Source organism: Bufo gargarizans, chromosome 3 (genome assembly GCF_014858855.1).
Source record: "Bufo gargarizans isolate SCDJY-AF-19 chromosome 3, ASM1485885v1, whole genome shotgun sequence".
In the NCBI taxonomy this organism is placed as follows: domain Eukaryota; kingdom Metazoa; phylum Chordata; class Amphibia; order Anura; family Bufonidae; genus Bufo; species Bufo gargarizans.
Genome location: NC_058082.1, coordinates 597,986,981 through 597,999,802, shown reverse-complemented (window position 1 = coordinate 597,999,802; position 12,822 = coordinate 597,986,981). Strand labels below are relative to the sequence as shown.

Genomic DNA, 12,822 nt, shown 5'->3' with positions numbered 1-12,822 from the left:
CCAGCATGCATTCCACACACGCATGGGTAGGCATTCAGCAGCAGTGGCTTTAAGCAAGCAGAGGTAGACAGCAAGCTGCTGTGGAATGGAACTACAAGTCCCAGCAAGAACTGGAAGCCAAGCCGCTCTTTACTGCTTGCCCCAACCCCAGGGCAGCACCAGGGTGGCGGCCCCTGCGTTGTCCCCGACGCCCCTCGCCCAGCCAGGTCTTTCCCTTACAGTAGCAGCACAGCTACTGCCAGCAGCTGCAGCTTCCCCGGGAGCGAAACCACGCCCCCTATATGCTCCGCTATTGGCTAAGACGCACCCACTATGCAAATGAGCCTAGGGGGAATGACATTCCTCTGGACTTGTTACTGTAAAAGCAAATTCATTTCCAGGATGTCTCATTCATAGAGGCGGTGGGTGCAGCGCAGGGAGCTCTCCTCCTCCTCCTCCTCCTCCTCCAGCCACAGACTGGAGGAAAGTCTCAGCCCGAAGAACTTCCAGACATAGATAGATCTCAATGCAACAACTTGTAACAACTTGCTGAGGGAACCGATAGAACTTCCAGCAAAACATCCCGAAGAGTTAATTGAGTCACCAACACCGAGAAGCCCTCATTGTCTACTGGGTTGTGTCTTCTGTGTACCCATAAAACCGCAGGAACAAGCCACAAGAGTCAACCCACACCACATCCACAAGGAGAAGAAGATAGCTTGATTGGCTTGGAAGGATCTCATCATCCATCTCTGGAAGCCACCTGAGATATCATCTCAACTTTTCCTCCAGCATGGAAGGACAGGACTCAGACTACCACTGATAATAACTCCTGTTCACGGATTTTGTGGGTGCTTGGTGTTCTTGTTGACCATTGGCTAGGTTGGCAGAGGTCAAGTGGTGGTCCTCCTCCTCCTCTTCCCCACCATCAACCTAGGGATACAAGAGATCAATGTACCTTGTGTTCTTCTGGAACTTTAGAAAAATGACTTGGAAGACAGTCTTAGGATGGTAGCTACCGGCCAGGCTACTTGTGTCTAGAGGTTGCCCAGTGCCAGGGTTGGTTGGTTGGTAGACTGGCATCCAGCACTAGGCATAATAAGACTTACTTGTGTTGAAGCCCCAGGACAGTGGTGGTGGCAATACCTGAGGGGTGGTCGTTCTGGGGTGTTGTGTTCTTATTCTCGCCCCTTTGTCATATTATAAGACAGTACGTTTTATTCACAAGGCTTGTTGTGATGCGTATCCCCGTAGATACCAGCACCAGCCGCCGCTTCACGCCGCCCTCCACCACCCTCAGCCCAGGGAAGATGACCGAGACCTTACCCCTGAGTGCACCGGATGGCAGCGCCGCCCTGGTGGGCAAACTGAGAAGCGCAGACCGGAACATGGTGGAGGTCCTGTCTGATCATCCTGGAGAACTGGTCCGTACAGACAGTCCGAACTTTCTGTGCTCGGTGCTGCCCACACACTGGAGGTGCAACAAGACCCTGCCCATTGCCTTCAAGGTAGGACCTGACATTTTCTTATCACCCTGTATGTATAGACCTGCTACCTGTGTTCTGTGTACAGACATGACTGCAGGTATATTACCTGACCATATAACTATATCATATCTGTGGAACTGTCTATCTGTCTCATATCTATCTAATCTATCTATTTACAGATGTTCCATATCTGTCTATCTATCTATCTATCTAATATCTATCTATCCATCTCTTGATCTATACCTTTCTCATAACTATATCTAGTCTCATATATTTACCTTCCTAAAATACTGTTAAGTTACAGGATCAAGGTAGATGGGTGTAAATATAAACTTTTTTCTCTATCTATCTATCTATCTATCTTATATCTATCTTTCTATCTATCTATTATCTATCTATCTTATATCTATCTATCTATCTATCTATCTATCTATCTATCTTATATCTATCTATCTATCTTTCTATCTATCTATGCATCACTTGATCAATATTCTTGCCATAACTATATTTGTTTAGTCTCATCCACAGTGTCTTAAAATACCTGTTAAGTTGCAAGATCAGGGCAGATGGTGTAGACATAACTTTTTGCTTTATTTATCTATCTATCTCCTATCTATCTCTATCTATCCTCACTTATATAGCACTGACATTCTGCAGACATTATCAGCAGTCTGTCCCCAATAGGGCTCACAATCTAATGTCCCTATCACTCTATCTATATCATATTATATCTATCTTCATATCTGTCTATCCATCCATCTCTTTCTCTTAACTATATCTAGTCTCATATATTTACCTTCCTAAAATACTGTTAAGTTACAGGATCAAGGTAGATGGGTGTAAATATGAACTTTTGCTCTACCTATCTATCTCATATCTATCTATCTCATATCTATCTATCTATCTATCTCATATCTATCTATCTATCTATCTCATATCTATCTATATATCTATCTATCTATCTATCTATCTATATCTATCTGACACATTAGAAACTTCCTTGCACTATCCCACAGGGAAGCTACCCCATCACCTCTACCCTGGGCAGGTTACTTGGTGGCCCATGTCCTAACCCCACCGCTGAGGACTTGCCTTTGAGTCATTTCATGTGTTCTGCATTGATAAGGGTTGGAGGACACTTATCTGCTGACTCCGCTCAGACAGATGTTCCTTGTTATCTGTCTTCGTATTCCTCATTTTCATGAGACATTTTATCCCTGGTTCTTTTAGGAAACAGTAGCTTATCTGCTAATGATCATGGTTCCAAGCATGAGCCTCCTCTGCAACCCCAATAAAGTCACCTGGCCCCCCGAGTGACATCTGCTGAGGTGGGACATAAAGGGACGCTCCACCCGCGCCCACCATGTCTCAGCTGGCAGAGAGCCCAAAGGGGCACAGCAGTTCTTCCCATAGACCCTTCTACCAGGAGTTCTGTACCATTCACTCCCCCCCCCCCCCCCATACCAATCTGCTCCCCTAGTCATGTCTGGACGGTTAGATTTTTCCAGGAAGAAATGTAAAATGATTTCCTCACATGATCTGACTCACTGTCCTGCAATGTGTCGCGCCAAGTGCTCGGAACCTGGAGCAGCTAACAGTAGTCAAAATGGGGAATATTCTTCTGAAAATGGAAAAATAGAAGAGAAAATAGGAGAACAAAAATCAAGGAAGATTGTAAAATATATAGAAAGTTTTATTTCTAGTATCCAGATGTCTTTTTTTATTATTAAAATAATTACATTTTTAAGTTTTTGTTTTTATTGTTCGGCCTTTTTCAATAAAAACAGAATCCTCGGATTATTTAGCAGGTGATTATGTCATGTAACACCCAGCGGTCACTTCATAAGACGGATTTTTTTTTTACAGTATATCCGTTCCGCGCGTTTACTGTACGTTGTGCGATGCAATGCATTAAAAAAAAATCTTGTTGACAAACCGGGTAATAGTGTGCAAAAGTACTTAAAAAAAAATCATTTTTATATATATTTTTTACTTTTTTAGGTATAATGTCTACGGCTTTCTATTACGATAATTAAGATTTTTCAGGTCAGAGAGTAAATACGACCCCAGTGTAAATAGATAGAACATCGTTTGTGTAATTCTTTTATATAACCTTTTTTAATTTTTTAAAGACATTTTGTCTCCTACTTGGAAATATATGCTTTCCGGTTATGTAAAGAACGAATACAGAATTATTCTAAATGATACAAAATCTGTATTATTTATTATTAATTCTAAATATTATTAACATTTTGTTCTGGCCAAATTTTATCCTTAAGAGAAAAAATACTGTCTGCGTGAGATGTAGGAAAACAGACGATCCTGGATAAGAAATCTCTCAATGTAAATGTTTGGTTGGGAATTCATAATAAGAAACGTTATAGTACTCCTCATAGAATATTCTTCAGACTGTAGGTGCCGGTAAGTTAGTCGTAGGTTAAACCATTAGATCTTATCGAATTTGTACTAGAGATCCAAACTATTGACGTGATATAGAACTTTTATATTATTTTGTACAGTGAGTATATAGAAGTTGATTCATTCTAGATAGATAGATATGAGATAGATCGATAGAAAAGTATAGATATTAGATAGATAGATAGATAGATAGATAGATAGATAGGAGATAGATATAAAGAAATACAATAGATAGATAGATAGAAAAGTATAGATATTAGATAGATATGAGATAGATAGATAGATAGATAGATAGATAGATATAAAGAAATACGATAGATAGATAGATAGAAAAGTATAGATATTAGATAGATATGAGATAGATAGATAGATAGATAGATAGATAGATAGATAGATAGAAAAGTATAGATATGAGATAGATAGATAGATAGATAGATAATAGATAAATATGATATAGATAGTTGCTACATGGATACATAGATAGATAGACAGATAGATAGATAGATAGATATAATAGATAGATATATAGATAGATAGATAGACAGACAGACAGACAGACAGACAGACAGACAGACAGATAGATAGATAGATAGATAGATAGACAGATAGATAGATAGATAGATAGGAGATAGATAGATATAATAGATAGATAGATAGATAGATAGATAGATAGATAGATAGATAATAGATAAATATGATATAGATAGTTGCTACATGGATACATAGATAGACAGATAGATAGATAGATAGATAGATAGATAGAGATAGATAGATATAATAGATAGATAGATAGAGATAGATAGATATAATAGATAGATATAAGATAGATAGATATAAGATAGATAGATAGAGATAGATAGATAGACAGATAGATAGATAGAGATAGATAGATAGATAGATAGATATAAGATAGATAGATAGAGATAGATAGATAGACAGATAGATAGATAGAGATAGATAGATAGAGATAGATAGATAGATAGATATAATAGATAGATAGAGATAGATATAATTGATAGATAGATAGATAGATAGATAGATAGATAGATAGATAGATATAATTGATAAATAGATTTCACCTCCATAGATAAGTGGAGGAAACTCCACATCCTACTGGGGGAAGAGGAGTCCACTGTGGAGATCGCTGCCCAATATGTCTCCACCTGCCACCAACTGAGAGGAAGATGAGACACCATGGACTATTATACCCCCATACTGCCCCTTTAACCCAACATCCACCCCCTTTAATTCCCACATCAAACCCCCCTCCACAATACCTATTATTTATTTTGCTTCGGCAATGCTAAATGTTTTACTTGGACGTACCAATAAAGCTTTTTTTGAATTAGATAGATATTCCAGAAAACGGACAGCACATCCAGTAGAACAAAATGTAATTTATTCGCCCATGTGGTACCAGTTTTTTCTACTGGATGTGCTGTCCGTTTTCTGGAATATTTTTGGGTAAGGAGTTACACCCTTGGACATAGCACCCGACGTATTATTTGATAATTGGTGCTGCCATTTTTTCTATTTGTAGATACATAGATAGATAGCAGAGAGATATATACATAGATAGAGGTTGGGTTCATGCAGTTTGGCGTTTTTTTTTTTTTTTTTGCACTTGGTTTTTATCGTAAAAATAGCAGCTCCAGACGCTGAAGGTCTAAGGGAAATGTAAAATGCAGGGCACCCAAGTATTTTCTATATATATATCTTTTTGCTTCTGGAGTTTTTCCTAATACTGTAGGTGGCATTTTCTCTCTCCGGCCTCTTCTATAAGGGCGCAGGATGCTGGGGCTCTTTTTTCAGGCATTTTGACATCTCCTTCTCTATAGGGGAAAAAAAACACGAAGAGAATGCTTACGGTCAAGCACACTATTTTAAAAAAATACCCCTCAAAAAACGCTGCAAAAAAAATTGGCCGCCAATAAAAAAAAGTAAAAGAATAAAATAAAAAAAAGCCAGACAAAATCCCCGTGTGTAGGACCCACAGACAGACAAACATCAGAACTAAAAGCTAGGTCAACACCATGCACCCTAATCCTGCAATTTAGCAGATTTTTAGGGCACATCAGCAGGTTTTTGGCCTTGCGTGATGTAAAAAAAAAGCATTTTTATGAACTTTCGCATCGAGGGCTTTGCTTTGTCTTGCACAGTAAATAAAAGCAAAGAAAAAGAACAAAACCGGTGGCGCCCGAGTCCTGCTCCCTTTATTCACCATTCAGGATGCAAAGGTGAATGGCGTTCTTTACAGCTTACCTCCTGACATTAGGCTAGAAAGGATCTCATGTCGGAATGTGAAAAAACCAAAATAGAGCAACAAAAACACCAGAAAAGAAAGATCCGTCCATCTCATGACCACTTACAGTATAAATAGGTGACATGTCTGAGGAAGAGGAGCTCACACGTCCGTCAGCGCAGCGTATAGCGTACAAGGTTCTAATACTGTAGTCAAGTTCTGCTCCAGTCACCCCCCTCCTTCCATATCACACTCAGAGCGGTCCAGGAAGCTGAGATATGGGGGACTGTTGGCTGGGGTCCTCACGCCTGCCTGTCAGTGCTGGAGTCCGCAGACAGCACCATGGATCTCAGCTCAATGGACTTTGGTTTTCCATGTCTTCTTCTGACCACTTCTGGTGTTGTAGGAGGATTGTGCAGGTGGTTGTGCCTTGTCTTGTAATGTTCACATACAGATATTGCAGAGCTGTGTATGTCACTTGGCACAGCTCCCATTTATATCAGCAAGTGTTATCTGTGGCTTTCCTGTAGGTAAAACATGACTAGCTATCTCTAACCCTAATCTATCTATCTGTCTATCTATCTTCTATCTACGGTCTATCTGTCTATCTATCTATCTCATATCTATCTATCTATCTATCTATCTCATATCTATCTATCTATCTATCTATCTATCTCATATCTATCTATCTCATATCTATCTATCTATCTATCTATCTATCTATCTATCTATCTATCTATCTCATATCTATCTATCTCATATCTATCTATCTCATATCTATCTATCTATCTATCTTCTATCTATCTATCTAATATCTATCTGTCTGTCTGTCTATCTATCTATCTGTCTATCTGTAGTTATGCAGCTCGTCTATCTATCTATATCTATCGATATCTTCTATCTATATCTATGACTATTATCTATCTATCTATCTATCTCTATCTTGTTTTATGTGTCGTTCTTTCACACTTGCGTTTTTCTTTTCCGGCACTGAGTTCCGTCACAGGGGCTCTATACCGGAGAAGAACAGATCAGTTTTATCCCCATGCATTCTGAATGGAGAGTAATCCGTTCCGGATGCATCAGGAGGTCTTCAGTTCAGTCTTTTTGCCTTTTCAGGACGGAGATAATACCGCAGCATGCTACGGTTTTATCTCCGTCTAAAAGTCCGGAACACTTGCTGGAATGCCGGATATATGGCATTTTTTCCCATTGACATGCATTAATGCCGGATCCGGCCCAGAGTTTTCCGGCAAAACGGATCCGACATTGCGGTCTGCGCATGCTCAAACTGCAAAAAATTAGAAAAAAAATAAATGCCGGCTCCGTTTTTCCGGATGACACCTGAGACGGATCTGGCATTTCAATGCATTTGTCATCCTGATCCGTCTGACTAATGCCATCAGTTTGCATACGTTTTGACGGATCTGGCAGGCAGTTCCGGCGACGGAATTCTCTGCCGCAAGTGTGAAAGTATCCTTAGTTATCTGCTTATTTTTCTTAAATCTTCATTTTCTCTTATCTTGGATGACATTTTGGGGCTTTGGAACCGATTACTCAACATACAATGGTCGTCCTGGAACAAAGTAATATTGTAACTTGAGGGACCTCTGTACACATACATGTATATATATATATATAGTGTTAATCAGTTTGGGGATTGAGCCGCACATTTTAAATAAAGTACAAATGAAGCCCTAGGGATCAGGAATTGACAGGAGACATCATTTAGTTACATGAGTGAATTCTGGAAAAAAAAAAACTAAAAGCCTCACATTAACACTTTTCATCCTTTTCATCTTAGATTTTTTTGGTGCATTTCTTGAGGCCTCGGTGTGTGATTACCCCGGGAACGTCTCGCCGTTCAGACCTCACTTTATTTAGGCTTCTGATTCAACCTGTTTAAATCCACCCAATAAATGAAACGCACCATAGAGTTCTATCTTCTGTAGGGGCAGATAAAGGGTCAGCAGTTTATACGTCTACATGATTTTATGCACTTGTCTCCGAAGAAACATTATTGTAGATGTGGCCGATGCATGGGATTTATTTAGAGTTTTTGTATGTTTATAAAATGATCCAAATAAAAATTAAATATGTTAATGTTCTAGAACAATCTGTCTGTCTTTTCCTAGTTACTATCTATCTATCTCATATCTATCATCTATCTATCTATCTATCTATCTATCTATCTATCTATCTCCTATCTATCTATCTATCTATCTATCTATCTCATATCTATCTATCTATCTATCTATCTATCACATATCTATCTATATCTATCCATCTATCTCATATATATCCATCTAATCTATCTCCTATCTATCTATCTATCTATCTATCTATCTATCTATCTCCTATCTATCTATTATCTATCTATCTATCTATCTATCTATCTCATATCTATCTATCTATCTATCTATCTATCTATCTATCTCCTATCTATCTATCTATCTCATATCTATCTATCTATCTATCTATCTATCTATCTATCTATCTATCTATTATCTATCTATCTATCTCCTATCTATCTATTATCTATCTATCTATCTATCTATCTATCTATCTATCTATCTATCTATCTATCTAATGTTGATTGAAATGATAATGATGTACCAATCAGCACATGGTTGTAGGTATTGCTTGACAAAGACTTAACTGAGCAGTTGAAACGTTGCAATTGGTAAATAAAGGGATCCACTTTTTCACATTATCCGGAGTGCTGTCTGTCTTTCCATCCACATTAGGCCTCTTGCACACGAACGTGTGCGCCCTGTGGTCATGCTGCGGCCCTCAAAATGCGGGGGCCGTGGGGCAGCCGCAGCGGAGTCCGCGATCCGGCCGTTCCACAAAAAGATAGGACATGTTCTATCTTTTCTTGGAACGGAAGTACGGGACGAAACCCCACGGAAGCACTCCGTAATGCTTCTGTAGGGTTCCGTTCCGTGCTTCCGTTCCACACCATTCCGCATCTCCGGATTTGTGGACCCTTTGAAGTGAATGGGTCCGCATCCGTGTTGCGGAATTCACACGGAACCGTGCCCGTGTATTGTGGATCCGCATACACGGTCTGCAATATGGCCACGGAGCGCACTCGTGTGGCCTTAGGCCTAATGCACACGACCGTTGTGTGCATCCGTGGCCGTTGTGCCGTTTTCCGTTTTTTTTTCGCGGATCCATTGACTTTCAATGGGTCCGTGGAAAAATCGGAAAATGCACCGTTTGGCAGCCGCATCCGTGATCCGCGTTTCCTGGCCGTGAAAAAAATAAGACCTGTCCTATTTTTTTCACGGCCAACGGTTCACGGACCCATTCAAGTCAATGGGTCCGTGAAAAATCACGGATGCACACAAGATTGTCATCCGTGTCCGTGATCCGTGTCCGTGATCCGTGTCCGTTTTTTCCTATCATTTCAATGGCAAACTTGACTTAGATTCTTTTCTCATTTTTCATGTCCGTGGATCCTCCAAAAATCAAGGAAGACCCACGGACGAAAAAACGGTCACAGATCACGGACCTACGGACCCCGTTTTTGCGGACCTTAAAAAAAAACGGTCGTGTGCATGAGGCCTTACATTGAGGATCTCTAGTCTGAGATTTTTAACACCTGGTCTCCTACTATCTATCTCATATCTATTTATCCATTCAAATTATTTCTTAAAATATATCACTATTTAAATTGTTTTATATGTTCATAAAATATCCATATAAGAATTGAATGTTATCTATCTCTATCTATTTATCTATCATCTATCTATTATCTATAACTATCTTATATCTCTCTATGTATGTATCTATCTGTTTATCAGTTTCATATCTATCTATTTATTATCTATCAATCTATCTACCTACCTACCTACCTATCTATCTACCTACCTACCTACCTATCTATCTCATATCTATCTATCTATCTATCTCCCTAGCTCTTTCCCCTCAGAACCCTGTATTCTGTGCATTGTAATAACTATAAAATAAGATCATGTAGTCGGGCATTCACGTGATATCAGGATGAGTTTTGCCATATGATTCTTTCAGCTCTGATACATCTGACAAACTCAGCTCTGCTACATGAGACATTCTAGAAACTCCAGCGATGAATGTAGTGATAAGGTTCACTGCACAGTGATATGAATGATCTGACATTTTCACCTTTACTGTGTCCAGGTGGTGGCGCTAGGGGACGTCCCGGACGGAACATTGGTCACTGTCATGGCTGGCAATGATGAGAATTATTCGGCAGAACTCCGCAATGCCACAGCGGCAATGAAGAGCCAGGTTGCTCGGTTTAATGACCTGAGATTTGTCGGAAGGTCGGGAAGAGGTAGGAGCCGCTTCTGTGTGTTCAGAAGGATTTACTAATCAGTGATTGAATTAGACACAAAACGCATGATTAGCGCTCATTCAAACAGCCGCATGTTTGGTTCCGCACTCGTTTCGCATTTTTGCGGAACAGGCGCAGACACATTCATTTCAATGGGGCTGCGAAAGATGCAGAGAGCATACCATGTGCTGTCCGCATCCGTTGTTCCGTTCCGCAGCCCCACAAAAAATATAGAGCATGTCCTATTCTTGTCCGCAATTGAGGGCAAAAATAGGCATTTTCTATGAGAGTGGCGGCCATGTGCGGTCCGCAAAACACATACGGCCGTCTGAATGAGCCCCAAATGTCAGCTCTTGTGAACAGGACTCTATGGCCTCCATCCAATTGCTGTCCATACAGGTGGCCCCTGGAGACATGGGCCCTTACCGCTTCTGTATAGAAGGCTCCATCCTGCAAATACTTCCCCCTTATAGATGGGCACTGCCTATATATTAAGAGAGGAAACTGTTAAGATGGACACCCCGCCAAGAGAAGGGCCACAATTAGCCTTGGCCCCTAAGCAATAACGCTCAGGAGCCCCTTACCACCCACCATAGACAATAATTGCCTTTCTGAAGGCCCTACAGTGGTCAGTGCTGCATTTGACTTCGGGGCCCCTTAGACTATGGGGGCCCTTTGACACGTCACTAATTCCTGACTGCTCAGTACAGCTCTTAGCATAGCTGTCAACAGTCTTGAATTTGCCAAAATGCCTGTTCCAGAAGTGGGTGATCCTTGGCGGGTTTGGGGTCGGCCTGGGGACGGGGCTTGAATGTCTCAAATTGGTGTCCTCATTCTGTGTAATAAAGGGTTAAAGTCCATATTGCTGGAACCCTTAGGATACTTTCACACTTGCGGCAGAGGATTCCATCGCCGGAACTGCCTGCCGGGTCCGTCAAAACGCATGCAAACTGATGGCATTTGTCAGACGGATCAAGATCCTGATCCATATGACAAATGCATTGAAATGCCGGATCCGTCTCTCAGGTGTCATCCGGAAAAACTGATCCGGCATTTTTTATTTATTTTTTGCGGTCTGAGCATGTGGAACCGTTTTGCCGGAACACTCGGGCCGGATCCGGCATTAATGCATGTCAAGTGTTCCGGAATTTTGGACGGAGATAAAACCGTAGCATGCTGCGGTATTATCTCCGTCCTGAAAAGGCAAAGAGACTGAACTGAAGACCTCCTGATGCATCCTGAACAGATTGCTCTCCATTCAGAATGCATGGGGATAAAACTGATCAGTTCTTTTCGAGTATTGAGCCCCTAGGACGGAACTCAGTGCCGGAAAAGAATAGTGTGAAAGTGCCCTTACAGCGCTGATATCAGTCGGAAAGCATCTCATATCTTACAGCCTCCGCTATCTTATGTTAGTTTATTTACAGTGAATTTTCGGAAGAAATTCTAGAATTGTCCATTAGACAGCAAATCCAGGATGCGGTAGAAAAACTAGTGCAAAGTAAAAATGGAGCCGTTGCCCCTAACAACCAGTCACCAATCGCATTTATGCTTTCACTTCCCAGCCTGTCTCAGGAAAATGTAAGCTGTGATTTGATTGGAGGCTGCTGAATTCCTAGGGGCTAGCAACCAATCAAAGCATTGCGTTCATTTGCCAGCCTGATTCAGGAAAATATAAGCTGTGATTTGATTGGCGGCTGCTGCTTTTCTAGGGGCTAGCAACCAATCAGAGCATTGCTTTCATTTGCCAGCCATTCTTAGAAAAATGTAAGCTGTGACTTGATTGGTGGCTGCTGCTTTCCTAGGGACTAGCAACCAATCAGAGCATTGCTTTAATTTTTTCCGGGTTAGATCATGAAGGGCTCTAACTGGTTGCCGTGAGCAACTGCCTTATCATACCTGAGGCCTGGTGGTTGGGGACCCTAATATTGTATTTATGCTATTATCACAGGAAATGTATGCCTTTGGGTACGATGGATGTCAAAAGAGTGACTTTAGCATACTTACCAACGTTGCAGTTGGTAAATTAGGGACAAATTAGACCCCGCTACCAGGAACGCCCCCAGACCTGGCCACATTGCCCATTTATGAGCGGGACTTGCATAGGCCCTGCCCATTTTGGGCTCAGGACAGACAGAATTTGCAGGGACTATCTCTAAAAGAATTAGGGAAAGTCCTTGCAAATTCGGGACTGGCGGCAACTATGCCTTTTGGCACCTGCTGGACGGATCCTGTACTTACCAACTTATAAATCGCTAAACATGGGACATTGAAGCCCCACCCACAGGAGCACCCCAGGCACCCCGTTCTGGGAGGGGTTTGCGTAAGTCCCACCTTTTTTTGCGGTCCTGTTTGCAGGACTGTTGGCGAGTGTG

General features: G+C 41.1%; 1 protein-coding gene across 2 annotated transcripts in view; it reads left to right on the top strand.

Moving 5' to 3' along the window:
- Window positions 1-401: 401 nt before the first annotated feature.
- Window positions 402-12,822, top strand: part of RUNX1 (RUNX family transcription factor 1) — a 98,222-nt gene continuing 85,801 nt past the window's right edge. For both annotated transcript variants that reach the window (XM_044284465.1, XM_044284464.1), the window contains exons 1-2: window positions 402-1,487; window positions 10,291-10,447. In XM_044284465.1, coding sequence (XP_044140400.1) covers window positions 1,218-1,487; window positions 10,291-10,447 — 427 coding nt within the window. In that variant the 5' untranslated portion in view covers window positions 402-1,217. The remainder of the gene's footprint in view (window positions 1,488-10,290; window positions 10,448-12,822) is intronic.